Source organism: Passer montanus, unplaced genomic scaffold (genome assembly GCF_014805655.1).
Source record: "Passer montanus isolate IOZ18808 unplaced genomic scaffold, ASM1480565v1 scaffold264, whole genome shotgun sequence".
Taxonomy (NCBI): Eukaryota; Metazoa; Chordata; class Aves; order Passeriformes; family Passeridae; genus Passer; species Passer montanus.
In genome coordinates this window covers 18,055-35,293 of record NW_024367306.1, presented here as the reverse complement: position 1 = coordinate 35,293, position 17,239 = coordinate 18,055, and the positions used below count along the sequence as shown (strand labels likewise).

The 17,239-nt window shown below is 68.4% G+C and overlaps 6 protein-coding genes across 13 annotated transcripts; 5 read left to right on the top strand and 1 right to left on the bottom strand.

Annotated features, from left to right (window-relative positions):
- The first annotated feature begins 30 nt into the window (after positions 1–30).
- Positions 31–4,792, top strand: AGBL2 (AGBL carboxypeptidase 2). Of its 3 annotated transcripts, XM_039712334.1 has the most exons (12): positions 31–1,205; positions 1,418–1,517; positions 1,610–1,717; positions 1,795–1,945; positions 2,021–2,785; positions 2,862–3,021; positions 3,104–3,230; positions 3,322–3,419; positions 3,497–3,606; positions 3,680–3,746; positions 3,856–3,942; positions 4,060–4,792. In XM_039712334.1, exons 1-12 carry the CDS (start codon positions 891–893, stop codon positions 4,480–4,482), a joined length of 2,511 nt encoding a protein of 836 aa, XP_039568268.1. In that variant the 5' UTR covers positions 31–890; the 3' UTR covers positions 4,483–4,792. The 3 variants fall into 3 exon arrangements, with proteins under 3 accessions (XP_039568268.1, XP_039568267.1, XP_039568266.1); XM_039712333.1 differs by having other exon boundaries at positions 31–1,011; positions 1,092–1,205; positions 1,365–1,517; positions 3,322–3,746; XM_039712332.1 differs by having other exon boundaries at positions 3,322–3,746.
- Positions 4,793–4,916: 124 nt separating this feature from the next.
- Positions 4,917–7,874, top strand: MTCH2 (mitochondrial carrier 2). Its single transcript, XM_039712336.1, has 13 exons — positions 4,917–5,078; positions 5,157–5,241; positions 5,329–5,435; positions 5,567–5,593; positions 6,025–6,078; positions 6,164–6,221; positions 6,305–6,356; positions 6,438–6,497; positions 6,690–6,783; positions 6,891–6,938; positions 7,182–7,249; positions 7,489–7,564; positions 7,673–7,874. The coding sequence occupies exons 1-13, from the start codon at positions 4,992–4,994 to the stop codon at positions 7,757–7,759; spliced, it is 903 nt and encodes a 300-aa protein (XP_039568270.1). The 5' UTR covers positions 4,917–4,991; the 3' UTR covers positions 7,760–7,874.
- A 152-nt stretch (positions 7,875–8,026) lies between these two features.
- NUDT8 (nudix hydrolase 8) lies at positions 8,027–10,067 on the top strand. 2 transcript variants are annotated; one of them, XM_039712337.1, is made up of 4 exons: positions 8,027–8,657; positions 8,798–9,028; positions 9,582–9,659; positions 9,730–10,067. In XM_039712337.1, the coding sequence occupies exons 1-4, from the start codon at positions 8,544–8,546 to the stop codon at positions 9,958–9,960; spliced, it is 654 nt and encodes a 217-aa protein (XP_039568271.1). In that variant the 5' UTR covers positions 8,027–8,543; the 3' UTR covers positions 9,961–10,067. The 2 variants fall into 2 exon arrangements, with proteins under 2 accessions (XP_039568271.1, XP_039568272.1); XM_039712338.1 differs by having other exon boundaries at positions 8,027–8,731; positions 8,798–8,930.
- Positions 10,068–10,373: 306 nt separating this feature from the next.
- NDUFV1 (NADH:ubiquinone oxidoreductase core subunit V1) lies at positions 10,374–12,900 on the bottom strand. The gene is made up of 10 exons (XM_039712335.1): positions 12,741–12,900; positions 12,574–12,656; positions 12,269–12,439; positions 12,014–12,197; positions 11,754–11,943; positions 11,238–11,450; positions 11,004–11,170; positions 10,850–10,931; positions 10,632–10,777; positions 10,374–10,556 (listed from the first exon to the last, which is right to left on the bottom strand). The coding sequence occupies exons 1-10, from the start codon at positions 12,792–12,794 to the stop codon at positions 10,473–10,475; spliced, it is 1,374 nt and encodes a 457-aa protein (XP_039568269.1). The 5' UTR covers positions 12,795–12,900; the 3' UTR covers positions 10,374–10,472.
- A 46-nt stretch (positions 12,901–12,946) lies between these two features.
- On the top strand, positions 12,947–16,215 carry CABP2 (calcium binding protein 2). Of its 4 annotated transcripts, none has more exons than XM_039712322.1 (7): positions 12,947–13,326; positions 13,780–13,941; positions 14,062–14,092; positions 14,171–14,305; positions 14,376–14,485; positions 14,564–14,711; positions 15,126–16,215. In XM_039712322.1, exons 1-7 carry the CDS (start codon positions 13,126–13,128, stop codon positions 15,203–15,205), a joined length of 867 nt encoding a protein of 288 aa, XP_039568256.1. In that variant the 5' UTR covers positions 12,947–13,125; the 3' UTR covers positions 15,206–16,215. The 4 variants fall into 4 exon arrangements, with proteins under 4 accessions (XP_039568256.1, XP_039568257.1, XP_039568258.1 ...); XM_039712323.1 differs by having other exon boundaries at positions 12,948–13,326; positions 14,799–16,215; XM_039712324.1 differs by having other exon boundaries at positions 13,188–13,671.
- Positions 16,004–17,119, top strand: CDK2AP2 (cyclin dependent kinase 2 associated protein 2). Of its 2 annotated transcripts, XM_039712327.1 has the most exons (4): positions 16,009–16,335; positions 16,494–16,594; positions 16,689–16,821; positions 16,906–17,119. In XM_039712327.1, the coding sequence occupies exons 1-4, from the start codon at positions 16,245–16,247 to the stop codon at positions 16,971–16,973; spliced, it is 393 nt and encodes a 130-aa protein (XP_039568261.1). In that variant the 5' UTR covers positions 16,009–16,244; the 3' UTR covers positions 16,974–17,119. The 2 variants fall into 2 exon arrangements, with proteins under 2 accessions (XP_039568260.1, XP_039568261.1); XM_039712326.1 differs by having other exon boundaries at positions 16,004–16,335; positions 16,689–17,119.
- Positions 17,120–17,239: the final 120 nt, after the last annotated feature.

Below are 17,239 nucleotides of genomic sequence, written 5' to 3'. Positions count from 1 at the left end.
TGGAGGCAGGAAGGCTCTGCAGAGGAAACTGGACAGGCTGGATTGAAGGGCTGAGGGTAAAGGCCAAGTGTCATGTCCTACACTTTTGTCACAGAAACCCTGTTGAATGTTCCAGGCTGGGGGAAGAGAGGCCCGAAAGCTGAGAAAGGTCATGGGCGTGCTGGGGAGAGCAGCTGAACAGGAGCCAAGGTGGACAAAAGGCCGATGGCACCTGGGCTGTACCAGCATTGGTGTGGCCACAGGCCCATCCCCTGTTCTGACACTGCTGGGCCAGCTCCAGCAGTGGAGGTGGCCTCTACTCTACCTGGGGACAAATCTGGAGCCCTCATGGCAACAAGGGCTGTCCAAAGAAGGGAATGGAGCAGAGGAAGGGTCTGGAGCACTGGGAGGAGCTGGGGGGGTGGCTCAGCCTGGACTAAAGGAGGCCTGGGGGGACCCTCTGGCTCTCCACAACTCCTTGACAGGAGGGTGCAACCAGGAGCTGTGTCAGGCTCTGCTGCCAGGGAACAAGGGCTGGGACAAGAGAAAACAGCCTCAAGCTCTGCTAGGGGAAGTTGAGATTGGACATGAGGAGGAATTTTTTCATTGAAAGTGTTGTCAGACATCAGAAGGGGCTGCTGAGAAAGGTGGTGGAGTCCCCAGCCCTGGAGGTGTCCAAGGAATAACTGGACATGGCACTCTGGTCTGGGTGATGAGGTGGGTATTGGTCACAGGTCGGGCTCAATGATCCTGGAGGTCTTTTCTAACCTGAGTGACTCTGAAATCCCTCTGGCTCCTTTCCCAGCTCTGCTCCAGGACCGCCCCATTCCTCCCTGTAGCTCAGCAACCACTTGCCAGCCCAGCCCTGACACTGCCTCTGCTGTTCCGGGTCTCCCGGGACTCTCAGAGCCATGGAGCCCGCAGGGCGCCGCGCTGCCCAGGGAGGGGAGGGAGGTTTTGGTGGGGGACGGGTCCTGAAGCCCTATGACAGCTTCATCCGCACCCACCTGCGCTTCTATGGCTACTTCCGAGGTGAGGCCTGGCCGCTGTGCCCTCCTGTCCCTGGGCTGTGTCCCCTCCTGTCCCCTGGCTGCAGCGCTGCTCTCCCCAAGATGAGAAGACGGGCAGAGAAGAGACTGCCATGTCCCCGGGGGAACCCTCCGGGCAGCATCCCAAGGCATCCACCAGCCCTGGCTGTCAACGAGGCCCTGGGCACGAGCCAAACCGTGAGTGAGACCCTGCAGCCCCTCACAGCCCCCCGGGCAGTGCCCTCCCAGCACAGCAAGTGTGGTGGGAGGGCCTCTCCCTGTCCCTGCCTTGGTTTTGGGGAATGCTCCTAGCCCAACCACACTGGAGACCCCCAGCCCTTCCCGGTGCTCGTGCAGCCCCCAGGGTGGTGCAGATGTCCCACCAGGGCAGACCAGCCCCCTTAACGCAGCCCTGGAGGTCTCCAGGAGAAGCACAGGCTCCATTCTCCCTCCCCGCTCCCTGCTGGCCTGTGGAGTGTGAAGTCATCCAGGAGACGATTGAGCACATCGGTGAGGGGATGCTCCAGCTGTCCCCCTGCCTCACCCCTGTGCCAGACCCTGTTGTGTGTATGGCGTTTGTCTCTGTGTCCCCCGTCTCCCAGAGTGGGTCCCCCCCAAACCAGAGCCCTTCTGCCCTCCCATGGGCCCGGAGCAGGCCCTGTACACCCTCGGTGAGGAGCAGGGCACTGTCGTCTACCACTGCAGCCCAGGTAAGGGAGCACAGGCAGCACCCCTGTGTGCCTCCGCTCTCCCCAGACCCCCACCGCTGTCCCTGCTCCCTCCACAGCACTCCAAGGCTCCTGCTTTACCCGTGCTCGGGTTGGAGGAGCCCCAGGACCACTCTCCTCGCCAGCAGCTCCCTTAGAGGGTCCCCAGGACACCACGCTGCTCTTCGAGTCCCGCTTTGAGAGTGGGAACCTCCAGAAGGCCATCAAGGTGTAAGAGAGAGGCGGTGGGGCATAGGGCCTCTCCTGCCAGCGTGGATCCGGAGCACTGCCCTTCCCTCCACGCAGGGGTCCCTACGAGTACGTGCTGATGCTGCGGCCAGACCTGTACACGGCCAAACACACACAGTGGTTCTACTTCCGCGTCCAAAACACGCGCCAGGAGCCGCTCTACCGCTTCACCATCGCCAACATGGCCAAGCCCAAGAGCCTCTACGGCCAGGGCCTGCAGCCCCTGCTCTACTCCCAGCGGGACGCCCAGAGCCGTGGCATAGGCTGGCGCCGGGTCGGGACCGACGTCCGCTACTACCGTGGCAGTGCAGGGGAGCCGCCGACGTCGCGGCTCAGCTGGAGCGTGCGCTTCCCGCACGACGGCGACACGTGCTTCTTCGCCGCCTGCTACCCCTACACCTACTCGGAGCTGCAGCGCTACCTGCGCGCGCTGGCGGCCGACCCGGCGTGCTCCCGCTTCTGCACGGTGCAGGCGCTGTGCCGCAGCCTGGCCGGCAACACCGTCCACCTGCTGACCGTCACCGGCCCGGGCGGCACGGCCGGCAAGCGGGCGGTGGTGGCGAGCGCCCGCGTGCACCCCAGCGAGAGCGGCGGCTCCTGGGCCATGAGGGGATTCCTGGATTTCCTGCTGAGCGCCCACGAGGACGCGCAGCTCCTGCGCCGCCTCTTCGTCTTCAAGGTGGTGCCGATGCTCAACCCTGACGGGGTGGTGGTGGGCAACTCCCGCTGCTCCCTGGCGGGACGGGATCCCAACAGGGCCTACGGGAAGGCGCTTCCCGGCTGCTTCCCCGGCGTGTGGCACCTGCGGGCCATGGTCCAGAGGTGAGGCAGGGGCGGGGAGCTGGCGGGACGGGGCCGCCCCCGTGGCGGTGCTGGTGGCCGTATCCTGATCGTGCAGGGTGCTGGCGGAGCGGGAGGTGGTGCTGTACTGCGACTTCCACGGGCACAGCCGGAAGCACAACGTCTTCATGTACGGCTGCGATGCCGGCGGGGACACCGGGACACGGCTGCGCCAGCGCGCGTTCCCCCTGATGCTGAGCAAAAACGCCCCCAACAAGGTGGGACACGGGTGCAGCCACTGTGCCACCTCCCAAGCTGTCCCTGTGGGGCTGGGACCCCTCTGACCCCGGGCACCCCCAGTTCTCCTTCTCCAGCTGCAAGTACCAGGTGCAGAAGAGCAAAGAGGGCACAGGCCGGGTCTCCCTGTGGCGCCTGGGCGTCTCCCACAGCTACACCCTAGAGGTGGCCTTCAGCGGCTCCACGCTGGGTGAGGGGCTGCCACAGCCACGGGGACAGTGCCAGTGGGGTGGTCCTGGGTTGGGGAGCTGCCCTTGTTTCCTTTTCCCTGTCCCCTGCAGGTGGGAGGAGCTCCCACTTTAATGTGGAGGACCTCGAGTCACTGGGCCGCCTCCTCTGTGACACTCTGCTGGACTTCTGCGACCCTGCCCCCGCCAAGGTGGGCTTGGACCTGGCCCAGGGTGCCCCGGTGCCGTGGGACCACGGTGACACCGCGGCCCTGGCACTGTCCCGCAGCTCCAGCAGTGCCTGGTGGAGGCGGAGGCGCTGCTGCAGCGGCAGATGGGTCGTGAGCCAGGCTCTGGAGGCAGCTGGAGCCATGTGTCCCCCTCAGAGCTCGAGTCCAGGTATGTCATCTCCTGTCACCTCATGTCACCCGTGCTGCCACTGGGGGCTGCAGATGGTTCTTTCCCCCTGCAGCACCAGTGGCTCCGACAGCTCCGTGTCCGAAGGGATCCCAGATGACTTCCACAGCCCCGAGCGCCCAGTGAGTCTCCATGTGCCACTGATTTCGAGGTGGCAGGGACGCAGAGCCAGGGTGGAACATGGTGACAGAGGGTGCAGATGTCCCAGTGCCACTTCATCACCTGGCACAGGTGGAGCCACGCAGGAAGAAGCAGCTGCGGAAACGGAGAGCAAGGAATGTCCTGTGCCGAACAAACCGGAGCCAATCCAGCATCCCGGTGAGCCTGGAGCCACCACAGTCCATCCCGGCCCCGAGGGGACAGTCCTGCAGGGACACCTGTCCCCAGTGCTGTCCCAGCCCTCAAGTGGGTCTGACCCCTCTCCTGTGCCCCCAGGCTGGGACCCGCAGGCCTCCAGCTCCTCCTGGTGTCCAGAGCGGAGGTGGCAGTGCAGGAGAGAAGCCCAGAGCCAGCTCCAGTGTCACCTTTCCCAGGGCAGCTGGAGCAGGGAATGGCCCCCGTGCCAGCAGGGGCGAGGTGCCTGGAGCTGACTCTGGAGTGACCCTTCCCAGGGCAGCTGGAGCAGGGAATGGCTGCTGTGCCACCATGGGACAGCATCAGCCAGACCGTGGCACAAGCGCTGTGACACGTCGCAAGCCACCACTGAGCCCCTGCCACCGTGCTGCCACCAGGGACCCTTCCCGGGATGCAGGAGCGATCCTGGGGCCACCCAGGCAGCGGGGCGGGTGCGGGGACAGGGCACGTCCCCTCTCTGTCCGTGCAGCGGCCCCGCGCTGCTGCGCCTGCGCTCGCCAGTAAAGGTGCTGCCACCTCCATGTCCGTGCCTGGTGCTGCCTGTTCGCATTGTCATGTCCCCTCCGGGGTCCTCTTGTCCCCGGGCCCGGCCAGAGTCTGCTGGCACCCAACCCCGAGCCACCATGGCGTCAGCCTACGCCTGTGGTGCTACCTGGGGCCCTGCCACCACGGTGTCACCTCTGTTGTCACCTCAGCCCTGCCACCACGGTGTCACCTCGGGCTCTGGGGATGTGGTGTCACTAGCTCCCCCACCCAGGTGCCTCCTGAGCCCTGTCGCCCGCTGTTCCCCCGTACCGCGGTGTCCCCGCAGGCTCCGTGGGTGCCCCCGGTCCCGCAGGCCCCGTTGCCATGGCAACGCCGCCGGGCGTTTCCATGGCAGCCGCTGCGCTCCCAGGGCGCCCCCCAGCGGCCGGAAGCGCGTCACGGCGGCGCCGGAACTACCGGGGAGGCGGAAGCGGAAGCGGCGGCAGCCGCGGCCGTGTCCTTCTGTGCCGTGACGCCGGGGCGGCACCATGGCGGACGCGGCTTCGCAGGTGCTGCTGGGCTCGGGGCTCACCGTGCTCTCGCAGCCGCTCATGTACGTGAAGGTGCTGGTGCAGGTAAGGGCGGGGTTTGGAGGCGGTACCGGGCCCGGTATCGGCCGCGCGGGGGGTACAGCCTGCCCGTTCCCGCTGCAGGTGGGCTACGAGCCGCTGCCGCCCACCCTGGGGAGGAACATCTTCGGCCGCCAGGTGTACCAGCTGCCCGGCCTCTTCTCTTACGGTGAGTCCGCCCTGGTGGGGCCGCCCCGGCGCCGGCCCGGTGCCGCCGCGGGGTCCCCGCGGGGCTGACGGTCCCCGCTGTCCCCAGCCAAGCACATCGTAAAGGTGGACGGGAGAGCAGGACTCTTCAAAGGCCTCGCCCCCCGCCTCTGCTCCAGCGCCATCGGCACCGTGGTGCACAGCAAAGTGCTGCAGGTACCGGCACGGGCGGGGCGCCGGGGCGCTGCGGGAACCGGGGGCTCCGCCGCCGGCACGGGGCCGCACCGGGGCCCCCTGGCTCCCCGCACGGCGCTGACCCTGCGCTCACCCTGCCCTTTGCTCCACAGCGGTACCAGGAGGCCGAGCAGGCTGAGGTGGGTGCAGAGGTGCTTCCCGCGGGGAACCTTCCCATCCCATCCCATCCCATCCCATCCCATCCCATCCCATCCCTGTCTCCTCCTTTCTCCCTCTTTCTATTTCTCTGTTCTCCTATTCCTCCCTTCTCTTTTCTTTCTTTTCTTCTTTCCCTCATTCCTTTCTCTTTTTCTCTTTCTCTGTTTCTTTCCCTTCTCCTCTTCTCTCTCCCCTTCCCTCTTGCCTTCATTCTCTCCGTTTTCCCTTCTCCATGCCTTCCCTCCTCCTGTTCCCCTCAGTTTTTTCTTCCTCCTCCCCCCTCTCTCCCCTCTCTCCCTCGTCCCCACGGCTCCTGGATTCGGGCAGCCCCAGCCCTGCCTCCGGAGCACTCCCAGGGGACAGCGTCCCCTCTGTGGCAGCCGCTCCCCCCAACTCCTCCCTGCCCCTGCAGCCTGGAACCAGCAAGAAGGAGCCGGTGTCCTCGCTGGAGCACGTGCTCAAGGAGGTGAGGAGGAGGAGGAGGAGGAGGAGCAGGGGAGGAAGGCAGCGGGGTGCCTGTCCCCCCCCGCTGACGCCCGCTCTGTCCCCAGACCTCCCGGGAGATGGTCGCCCGCTCTGCCGCCACCCTCATCACCCACCCCTTCCACGGTAGGTGTGCCCCCCTCCCAGGGGACACAGGGGGCAGCCTCGGTGTCCCCGGTGTCCCCCGGTGTCACCGTGTGTCCCCGCAGTGATCACCCTGCGCTGCATGGTGCAGTTCATCGGCCGCGAGACCAAGTACAGGTAGGGCTCGGGGCTGTGGGTGCGCGCCGGGCCCGCCCCGCCGGCACCCCTGACGGTGCCCTCCTCTTCTCCCCATCCCAGCGGGACACTAAGCGCCTTCGCCACAATCTACCGGGAAGAGGGAATCCTGGGATTCTTCGCGTGAGTGCCGGGGAGGCGGGGTGACATCACCGGAGAGGTCCCAGAGCCACCTTGGGAGTACCTTGAACCCCTCCAGCAGCTCTGGGTCACTCACCCAAGCATCCCCAGGGATGCTGTTCCCCATCTCCCCGTCCCACAGCAGCTCTCAGATCCCAACCTCAGCCAACATTCCCGCTGTTTCTGCCCCTGCAGCGGCCTCGTCCCGCGGCTCCTCGGGGACATCCTGTCCCTGTGGCTGTGCAACATGCTGGCCTACCTCATCAACACGTACGCGCTGGAGAACGGGGTAGGCTCCGCTCCGGCGTCCGGAGCGCCGCGAGCGCACGGGGGCAGCTCCAGGGCTCTTCTGGGGTCCCGTTTTGGGGGGACTCAGGTGTGCTGCTCCCCGCTCAGGTCTCCACCATGACTGAGATGAAGAGCTACTCCCAGGCGGTCACTGGGGTGAGTACGGCCACGGGCAGGGAGTGGATCCTTTCCCTAGGGAGTGGTGTGCTCCCGGAATCCTGCGGCTGCCAGGCTGGGAGCAGCTGGACTAGCCCACAGGCCAAGGGATGCTCCGTGGAGGACACGTGTGACGCTGTGGAGGTGGCAGGAGTGGGCTCCCTCCCCCTGGTGAAACTCCAAGGGGTGCTCCCGATGCGGAGGGGAGAGGGAGCACCCCCCTGATCCCCGCTTTTCCTGCAGTTCTTTGCCAGCATGCTGACCTACCCCTTCGTCCTGGTCTCCAACCTGATGGCTGTGAACAACTGCGGGTGAGTCCCTGGTCCCAGTGGCACCTGCATCCCTCTGCCCCGGATCAGCTCCTGGAACCACTGTACCAAAATTCCCACGTGGAAAGGTGCTCCCAGTGCTCCACAGGGTTGATCCCTCCTTGCTTGAAGTGGGAGAGGGTCACAGCCCAGTGTGGAGCTGCAGAGGGAATGGGTCATTCCTGGGTGGGAATAATTCCCTGTGGGAATAATTCCTGGTGGGTCTTTCCTCTCTTCCCCAGGTTGGCCGGGGGTCTCCTTCCCTATGCACCCACCTACTCCTCCTGGCTGGATTGCTGGAGCCAGCTGCACAGGGAGGTAAGTGCTGGAGCTGGGATGCACTCCATACACCGGGACACGGAGAGGAGCCAGGTGGGATTTGGAGAGGCCATTTGTGGCCCCTCCATGGTCGTTTTCCCTTTCCAGGGCAACATGAGCCGAGGGAACAGCCTGTTCTTCCGCAAGGTTCCAGCAGGGAAGCGATACGTGTGGGAGGAGCAGAGGTTCCGCTGATTCCGGAGATGGGAGTGGGATTGTGGAGCCGATGGCGGGCTCTGGAAGCAAAGAATCATGGAGAGTGATGATTTCTATACAGTTTTTTAAAAATCATTTCCTGCTGAGAGCTGAAGACGCAGGTGTGAGAGTCTCTGTCCATGGGGGCTTCCTGGGAAGCGGAGCTGGCCGGTCACCAGCATTCCCTGATTCATCCAGGAGCCTTTTCCCAGCCTGGAACACCACTGAGGCTGTTTCCACAGCGGAAATTCCCTGACAAGCCCAGGCACCTGGTGGCACGGAGGGCCAGGGGCACGTGGGGGCTGTCAGAAGTGGGGGGAGCGTGTGCCTGGGAGGGGTTGTTGGACACTTGGAAGGGGTTGCTGGGCACCTGGAAGGGATTGTTGGGCACCTGGAAGGGTCCTTGCAAGGCCCGTGGGAGGGCAGAGGTGAGCAGTGCACACCAGGCCGGAGGTTTGCACAGCCAGGGCGTGTGTGGAGCTGGGGTCACACAGCTGGTGGGGCTGTCACACAGCAGCAAGAGGGACACACGCCGGGGGACATTGCACACCTGGCAGGGGCTGGAGCAGGACTCGCACAGCCGGCAGGGACGCTGTGAGGGTGGCACGGGGGTCACACGCGGGGGCGGCTGTCGCACACACGGCGGGGACACGGCCAAGCTGACCGGCGGTTTCAGAGCCGGCCGGGGCCCCGGGCCCGCTGCCCCACCCCGGGCACAGAGGCGGCGCGGGGGGCGGTGCCGGTCCCTCCTCCGTCGCTGCCGCTCCCGCCCCGTGCCGGCGCCATGGCGGGCGCGGGCGGTGCCGGGGACGCCGGGGATGTGCTGAGCGGCGGTGCCGAGCGGCGGTGCCGGGCGCGGCTGNCGGCGGCGGCGGCGGTGCTGGTGCCGCTGTGCTCGGTGCGCGGCCGCCCCGCGCTGCTCTTCACGCTCCGCTCCCGCCGCCTCGCCGGCCCCCACAGCGGCGACGTCAGGTACCGGCGGGGGGAGCGGGCACCGGGGCCGGGCCCGCCCTGACCCCTCCCCGATCCCTCCCGCAGCTTCCCCGGTGGGCGGCGGGACCCGGCGGACGGGGACGCGGTGGCCACGGCTCTGCGGGAGACGCGGGAGGAGCTGGGGGTGGCGGTGGCAGCCACCAGCGTCTGGGGACAGCTTCGGACGCTGCCCGACCGGGTACCGGGGATCGGCGGGGCTTGGAGGCGCGGGGACGAGGGCGTGCGGGGACAAGAACAAAGGGGGGGCAGGCGGCAGGGACACGGCGTGGGTTCAAGGTGACAGGGAAGGCGGCAGGGTCACGGGTGACTGGGATCAGAGTACAGGGACAAGGGTCATGGTGTGATGGCTTTGGGGTGACAGGGATTTGGGTGACAGGGACACCGAGAAGGAGGGGGTTCGGTTGACAGAGACAAAGCAGTGGGGACACAGGTGACAGAGCAAGGGCTCTGGGTGACAGGGTGCAGGTCACTGGGGTCCAGGGGGACAGGAACACCAGTGAGGGGGGGTTGCAGGCAGCAGAGGATTGGAATGACAGGGAAAAGGCAGCAGGGTCAGGGGTGACAGGGACAAAGCAGCAGGGTCACGTGTGGCAGATTCAGGGGGGCACGGGTGACGGGTGTTACAGGTGATGGCGATTCTGGGTGACAAGGACAGGGCAGCAGGGACACGAGTGACAAGATTTCTGGGGATTGAAGGTGACAGGACACAAGGCAGTGGCACTGGTGAGGGGTGACACACAGGGTGGGTGCCTGCACTGGGTGCAGGGGGTCAGGCACGGGCACTCTGGGGCGGGGGTGTCACCCTGTCCCTTGCTGACACATCTTCCAGCATGGAATGACCGTGGCGCCCATCGTGGCCAACCTGGGCCCGCTGGAGGCCTTGACTCTGAGCCCCAACCCTGACGAGGTGAGTGCCTCCTCCCCCGGCTGCCCCCTCCCCGTGGAGCCGCTCCGCTCACCGCGGCGTGTGCCGACAGGTGGAGGAGGTGTTCACCCTGCCCCTGGCTCACCTGCTCCGCGAGGAGAACCAGGGCTACACGCACTTCCGCACGGCCAGCGGCTACGGCTACACCCTGCCCGTGTTCCTGAACGGCCCCCACAAGGTGTGGGGGCTCACGGCCATCATCACCGAGCTGACCCTGGAGCTGCTGGTGCCGGGCCGCTACCGCAGGAAGACGCGCGTGCCTGCCCGGAAAGGCCCGGCCTGAGTGGGGGTCCCCGTGCCTCGGTTCTCCACCACGCACGGGGGAAACGGCTCCGGGCCCAGCAGGGATGTCGCACACTGTGATTCAGTAAAAGCCATGTTTGGAACTGCCCTGGGCTCCGAGTTGTGGAGTGGGGCCAGGACAGCTGTCCCTTGGCACGGGCGCAGGAGGAGGAGTCCTGGTGCCACTGCGGCAGGGTCAGGGAGTGTGGATTGCCAAGGAGGGACTGTCTGTTAGTACCCTACAGCCATCGCCTCTGCCCCAGCCTCGTGGAAATCCAGGAGCTCCCCTCTGGGGTATCCAGGCCCCAGCTGTGTGACCCCATGATTCCCGGGGATCTCGTGCTCCAGGGGCAGCAGGACCCAGAGGCCCTCTGCCCCCTCAGTCCCTTCCTACCATTTAATGTCCACAGCAGAGCCTGGGAGCACAGCAGCATTTATTGAGAACCCTTTGAGTGCTGCCAGCACCCCAGAACCCCCTTCCAAGCAGGAGAAGGGAGGCGTGGTGGTGAATCCTTACGCCGACGCCGCTCGGGCTTTGGCCTCGTGGAAGCGCCGCATCCTCTCCTCCAGCTCGGGGCGGAAGTGGCGGATGAGGCCCTGCATGGAGCGGGGGAGTTGTTGATGCCCTGGGGGAAGGCTGGGGGAAGGCTGCCGGCCCCTCCAAGCACTCACCTGCACGGGCCAGGCCGCGCCGTCGCCCAGGGCGCAGATGGTGTGTCCCTCGATCTGCTTGCTGATCTCCCAGAGCGCGTCGATCTCGGCGGCCTGCGCGTCGCCCCGCACGAACCGCGCCATCACCTTGTTCATCCAGTCCACGCCTGCGGGAACCGGGCTGGGATGGGTCCCTGCAGTGCCCGCCCCGCAGCCCCTCAGCCACGGCCCCCACTCACCCTCCCGGCACGGGGTGCACTGCCCGCAGCTCTCGTGCTTGTAGAACTCGATCAGGCGCGCGATGGCCTTGACGATGTCGGTCTGGGAGGAGGGGGAGGGTGAGGAAGGTGAGGATCCCACCGCGGCTGGGGAGGCGGGGGGCCCATCCCTTACCGATTTATCCATGACGATGACGGCGGCCGTGCCCAGCCCGCTCTGCGCCTGCACCAGGGAGTCGAAGTCCATCAGCACCGTCTCACACACCGACTTGGGCAGCAGCGGCGTGGAGGAGCCGCCGGGGATGACGGCCAGCAGGTTGTCCCAGCCCCCACGGACACCCCCTGCAAAGAGGAGGGTCAGACAGGCAGCCCCGGCCTCGCTCCAGCCCGGCTCCGCCGCGGCGCTCACCAGCATGTTTCTCGATGAGCTCCTTCAGCGGCACCGACATCTCCTCCTCCACTGTGCAGGGCGTGTTGACGTGCCCCGAGATGTTGAAGAGCTTGGTGCCGGAATTCCGCTCCCGGCCGAAGCTGGCGAACCAGGCGCCGCCGCGCCGGCAGATCGTGGGCGCCACCGACACCGTCTCCACGTTGGCCACCGTGGTGGGGCAGCCGAACACACCTGGGGAAACGATGGGAAAAAATTCCTCCCCTTGAGGGTGGTGATGCCCTGGCACCAGTGGCCCAAAGATGCTGTGGCTGCCTGGCAGCGTCCAAGACCGGGTTCAACAGGGCTTGGATCAACATGGGATCACGCAGCCCATGGAAGCGGGGTGGAATGAGACAATCTTTCCAGCTCCCTTCCAACCCCCACCATTCTATCAAACAGTGGGAGCTCTGAATGGATGTGGTGCTGTCCCTGCAGCGGGACGGTGTCCTGGGGACAGCTGTTGAGGGGTGGCAGCTGGGAGCTGCGGGGCCGTACCCACGTCGGCGGGGAAGGGGGGCTTGAGGCGGGGCTTGCCCTGCTTGCCCTCGATGGACTCGATGAGCGCCGTCTCCTCCCCGCAGATGTAGGCGCCGGCGCCGCGCACCACGAACACGTCGAAGGCGTACCCCGAGCCGCAGGCGTCGCCGCCCAGCAGCCCGGCCTCGTAGGCCTCGCGGATGGCCACCTGCGGGGGGCAGGGGGTGAGCCCGGCAGCGCCCCGGGGGCCGCGGGCCGGCCTTGGGGCGCCGCCGCACCTGCAGGTTGGAGGCCTCGTTGTAGAACTCGCCGCGGATGTAGATGTAGGCGGCGCGGGCGCCCATGGCCCGCCCCGCCACCAGGCAGCCCTCCAGCAGCTTGTGCGGGTCGTGCCGCATGATCTCCCGGTCCTTGCAGGTGCCCGGCTCGCCCTCGTCCGCGTTCACCACCAGGTACTTGGGTCTGCGGGCAGCCCGCGTCAGGCGGCTGGCACGGCCCGGGGCGCTGCCGGGGCCGCGCGGTCCCGCGCTCACCTCCCGTCCGGGGGTTTGTTCATGAAGCTCCACTTGAGCCCCGTGGGGAACCCGGCGCCGCCGCGGCCCCGCAGCCCCGAGGTCTTGATCTCGCCGAGGATCCAGTCCACGCCCTTGAGCAGGATCTCCTTCGTCTTGTACCAGTCGCCGCGGCGCAGCGCGCCCTGCAGCCTGCGGGCAGCGGGCACGGTGGCTCCGGACTCCGGGCACCGGGCATCGAGCGCCGGGCACGGTGACACCGAGCACCGGGCATCGAGCACGGGGCACCGGGCACCGGCGCTCCCCGCGCTGCTCCCGCTACTCACCGCCAGTCGTGCCGCCCGTAGAGGTTGGTGAAGATCCGGTCCTCATCCCGCAGCGACCCGAACTGCGTCTTCTTGGGCGCCGTCTGCGGGGACACACGCATTCAGCACCGGCAACACCGGGACCGGCACCGCACGGTCCCGGCGCTCCCCGCGCGGTCGCCGCTCACCGAGAAGGAGGCGGCGGGCAGGCGCCGCAGCGCCAGCAGCTGCCTGCCGGCCATGGCGGGGCCCCGGCACCGGCACCGACCACCGTCACCTTCAGCCGCCCCCGCGGTGACGTCACGGGAGCGCCGGCGCGCGGTAGCGACGTCACTCGAGAGGCCGGACCATGGCCGGCTCGGGGGCGGGGTCTAGGAGCAGAGGTTCNCCCGAGCCCCCCGGGGCGCCCCGCTCCCCCCCCAGCGCCCCGGGGGGCCGCTGCGCTCCACCCGATCTCCTGTGCTCCGCCGCGCGTCCCGGGGGCGGCGGCGGCCTCGTCCCTGCGAGGGACGAGCGCGGGTTCGGGGCGATCTGGTTTCTCCCGCTTGGCCCCGTGGAACGGGAGCGGGCGGGATGTTCTTCCTCTTCCGCGCTCCGCAGCGGCGCGGCACCGGCAGCCCCGCGCGCTCCCGCGGCTCCCGCCCGGCCCCTCGGCTCCGGGGTCCCGGCGCCGCGGGCAGCCGGGGGAGGTTGAGCCGTAGCGGTGCCTCCCCCACGGAGCTCCAGCGGGCTGCCGAGGGGCCGGGGCCCCGGCCGTGCCCCGCTTTTGGGCAGGTAACCGGCGGCGGGGACGGGGCCGGGGCACGGCGGGCGCCGGGGATCCTGCGTGCCCTCGCAGGGAGGCTGCGGGACCGGGGAACAGCTGGGCGGCTGCCCACATCTGGAGCAGGGCGGGCGAGCGGGGAATAATCCGGGGGATTATGCACGCGGGCGCGGCACCCACCCCCCCGCGCCTGCCCTGCATATCCCCAGATATTCCATAAAAACCTCAAATCCCCGGTGGCAGCCCCGCGGTCTGCGCCAGCCGGGCCCCCCCGGGGCCAGGCATGTCCTGCGGCGCGGGGGCGGCCCCCAGCCATGGGCAACTGCACCAAGACCCCTGAGCGGCGGCTCCCCAAGGTGCGGCAGGGTGCACCCGCCGGGCAGCAGCAGGAGAAGGAGGAGGAGGAGGAGGGGGGAGTCCCGGCTTGGCCCCCCCCTCGCCGCTGACGCCTGCTCCTCCCGCAGGATGGGAAGCCACGCTCGGGCGCTGCAGGCTCCGGCGCAGGGGACCCCGAGGACGTGCTGGACGCGGCGCAGACCCCCCCGATGCAGGGGTACTCGGTGCTGCAGGGGCTGGTGGGGCCGGCCTGCATCTTCCTGCGGCAGAGCATCGCCATCACCCAGCGGGTACGCGACCGTCCCCTCCCCGTGTGCTGCCCGGGCTCCCGGGGGGCTCAGGGCAGAGCCCCTGCGGGATCCCCGGGAGCAGGACCCCTCCTCCGTCTCCTCCCGTTCTCTCTTTCCCAGGACCGGGAGCTGCGGCCCGAGGAGATCGAAGGTGAGGCGCTGGGGAGGGGGTCCCGCTTGGGCGGGTGGCGGTGCCGGGGTGCCAGTGGTGACGCCGTGGTGTCCCCAGAGCTGAAGCAGGCGTTCCGGGAGTTCGACAAGGACCACGACGGCTACATCAGCTACAAGGACCTGGGCGAGTGCATGCGGACCATGGGCTACATGCCCACCGAGATGGAGCTGATCGAGCTGTCCCAGCAGATCAGTACGTGGCGGGGCAGCGGGCGCCCATCCGTCCCTGCCGCTGCCCCGCTGACACCCCTCTCCTGCCGCAGCCGGGGGCAAGGTGGATTTCGATGATTTCGTGGAGCTGATGGGCCCCAAGATGCTGGCGGAGACCGCGGATATGATTGGGATCAAGGAGCTGCGCGACGCCTTCCGCGAGGTACGGGGCCGGCGGGGACAGGCGGGCGGGCTGCCAGCGTGCCGGGGGTGGCCGGTGGCAACGGGACCTCGTCCGTAGTTTGACACCAACGGGGACGGACAGATCAGCATGGCGGAGCTGCGGGAGGCCATGCGCAAGCTCCTGGGGCAGCAGCTCAACTACCGGGAGGTGGATGAGATCCTCAAGGACGTGGATCTCAATGGCGATGGCCTGGTGGACTTTGAAGGTAGGAGCAGGGAAGGGGCTGGGAGCTGGGAAGGGGCCAGGAGCTGGGAAGGGGCCGGGACGGTGCACGTGTGTGTTCCCCCGGCAGAGTTCGTGCGGATGATGTCACGCTGAGGGACCCGAGCCCCCCGTGCCTTACGGAGACGAGGGGGCCACGGAGGGACCCCCGGCTGCACGGTGCCCGTGCCTGGGTGCCGGAGCTGCTCCCGGCTGAGGTCTGGCCGTGGTGGAGGCACCGGGGCCGAGGTCGGGAGCCTTTTCTGCACAGGCTCGGCCCAGCTTCGACTGCTCTCGCCCTCGTCTCTGCCCTCTCCCTGCATCGTCCCCCTTCCCATCCAGAGCTCACCCTGGAAGTCACACCATCGTGGTCCCCTCTCCTTCGGCTGTTCCCCATCCCTGCTGCTCATCCCTCCAGCCTCCACTCCCACTCCGTGTGCCGCACTGAGCCCCTCTGGCTGCCCCCACGCAGGGTTTAATGCGGGCTGCACAGCATAACCCGCCCCGTCACCATGGCTGGAGCTCAGACCCACCCAGACCTGCCCGGGGTGAGGCATCCCTGCATCCCTGCATCCCTGCATCCCTGCATCCCTGCCCTTTCGGGGCTGGCACAGACCCTCAGGGATGTTCTGCCAGCCCCCAGCACAGGGGGACTCCTGGCAGCCCAGCCAGGAGACCCCCAGGAGAGAAATAAAGCATTCCTGGGTGGAAGGGCCTCAGCCAGCTGCAGGCAGGGCCGCTGTAGGTACCCTCCCTGCCCTGGCTGCAGTTTTGGGGCCAATTTTGCCCTTTTGAAATGATAAAACTCTCTCCACAGACTTTTGCTTTGTGTTTTGTGTTGTTTCCAAAGAGTTTATTCGTGATCGTGCCATCCACTGGTATCCCCCACAACCCTGGACTTGAGTCTCACGGGAGCCCCGCAGGGAGCCGGGACCGCGGGCACGGGGCTCCGGGGAATGCACGGCCGGCGGGTGGGGCCGGTTCCCCGAAGTCCGGGCCGGGGTCCAGCCCCGCAGGGTCGGGGCGCCCTGACCGGCGGCGGCTCGGGGCTGTGGGGTCCCTTGGTGGCGGTGCCGCTCCCGGTGCCCCCCCCGTGCCCCGAGGCGGTGCCGCCGGTCGGTCACGTGACCCCCGGGAGGGCCCCCGCCGGGCGAGGGGGCGTGGCCTCGGCAGCAGTCACGCGGTGGGCGAGGCGCCGAGGGGGCGGGGCCGACGCCGCGGGTCTCCACGGTGACCGGGCGGCGGGCGCGCGGCGGCGTGATGACGTCGCGCTCGTGACGCGCCTGCGTCATCACCGCGAGCGCCGGCGGCGGAGGGGGGAGAGACCCGGGTCAGGCCGGGGCCGCGCAGCGCTACCGGGAACCGGGGCCGCCGCGCTCCGCTCCGGTTCCCGGCTTCCCGCCGGGCCGAGCGGGGCCGAGCTGAGCTGAAGAGAGGCGGGCACCGGCGATACAACCGGCGGGGCGAGCGCGGGGGCCGCACGCCGACCCCCGCCGCGGGGCTCCAGGGATCCGGGAGCGGCGGGCGGCCGTCGGGGATGTCCTACAAGCCCATCGCTCCCGCCCCCGTTACCCCCGGAGCCGCCAGCGCCAGCCCCGCCCCGCCGGGGCCCGGGGCACCGTCCGCCGGTGAGAGAGCGCCGCGGTAACCGCGGGGGACGGCGGGCACCGGGAGCGGAGAGCGACCGGAGGGAGGGAGGGAGGGGGGCACCCCGGGAAGGGATGGCACCGGCGGAGGGAGGCACCGAGGAAGAGGGAGCGCGGCCGTGACCCTCCGTTTCTCGCAGCCACGAGTGTCCCGTCGCCCTCCGGTTCCGTGCCTGGCGCCGCCGCCCCTTTCCGGCCGCTCTTCAATGACTTCGGGCCGCCGTCCATGGGCTACGTGCAGGTGAGGCGCGGCCCGGGGCCGCCGGGGCCGGGCGCGGCGGCGGCGGGGGCGGCCCCCAGCCGCTCCGTCCCTGCTCGTGCCCCTGTTCCCGCAGGCCATGAAGCCCCCCGGGGCGCAGGGCTCGCAGAGCACCTACACCGACCTGCTCTCGGTCATCGAGGAGATGGGCAAGGAGATCCGGCCCACCTACGCCGGCAGCAAGAGCGCCATGGAGCGGCTGAAGCGGGGTAGGGGCCGGGCGGGGAGGCGGGCTGCGCCCCCGAGGCTCCTCAGGAGCGTGGTTCGAGGTGTCCCTGTGCTTCTCCCCGCAGGGATCATCCACGCCCGGGCGCTGGTCAGGGAGTGCCTGGCAGAGACAGAGCGGAACGCCCGCACGTAACGGCAGCTGCCGGCCGGGACCCCCCGGGAGCTCCCGGTGGTGGCGGCGGCGGGGGGGCCGCCGTGCTGCCCGAGCCCCCCCTCCCCGCGCTCTCCGCTCTTTATAAATGCGTGTTTTTATAAATAAAGGACAATGTTGGGACTTGGCCTCGGTGTGTCCCCGCGCGGGCGGGTCCCGATGTGGATGGCGGGGGCGTTGGGGGAGGGCTTGGAGCAGCGCTGGGTGGGTGTCCCGGAGCTGAGAGTGCCGGAGTGAGCGAACCTCTC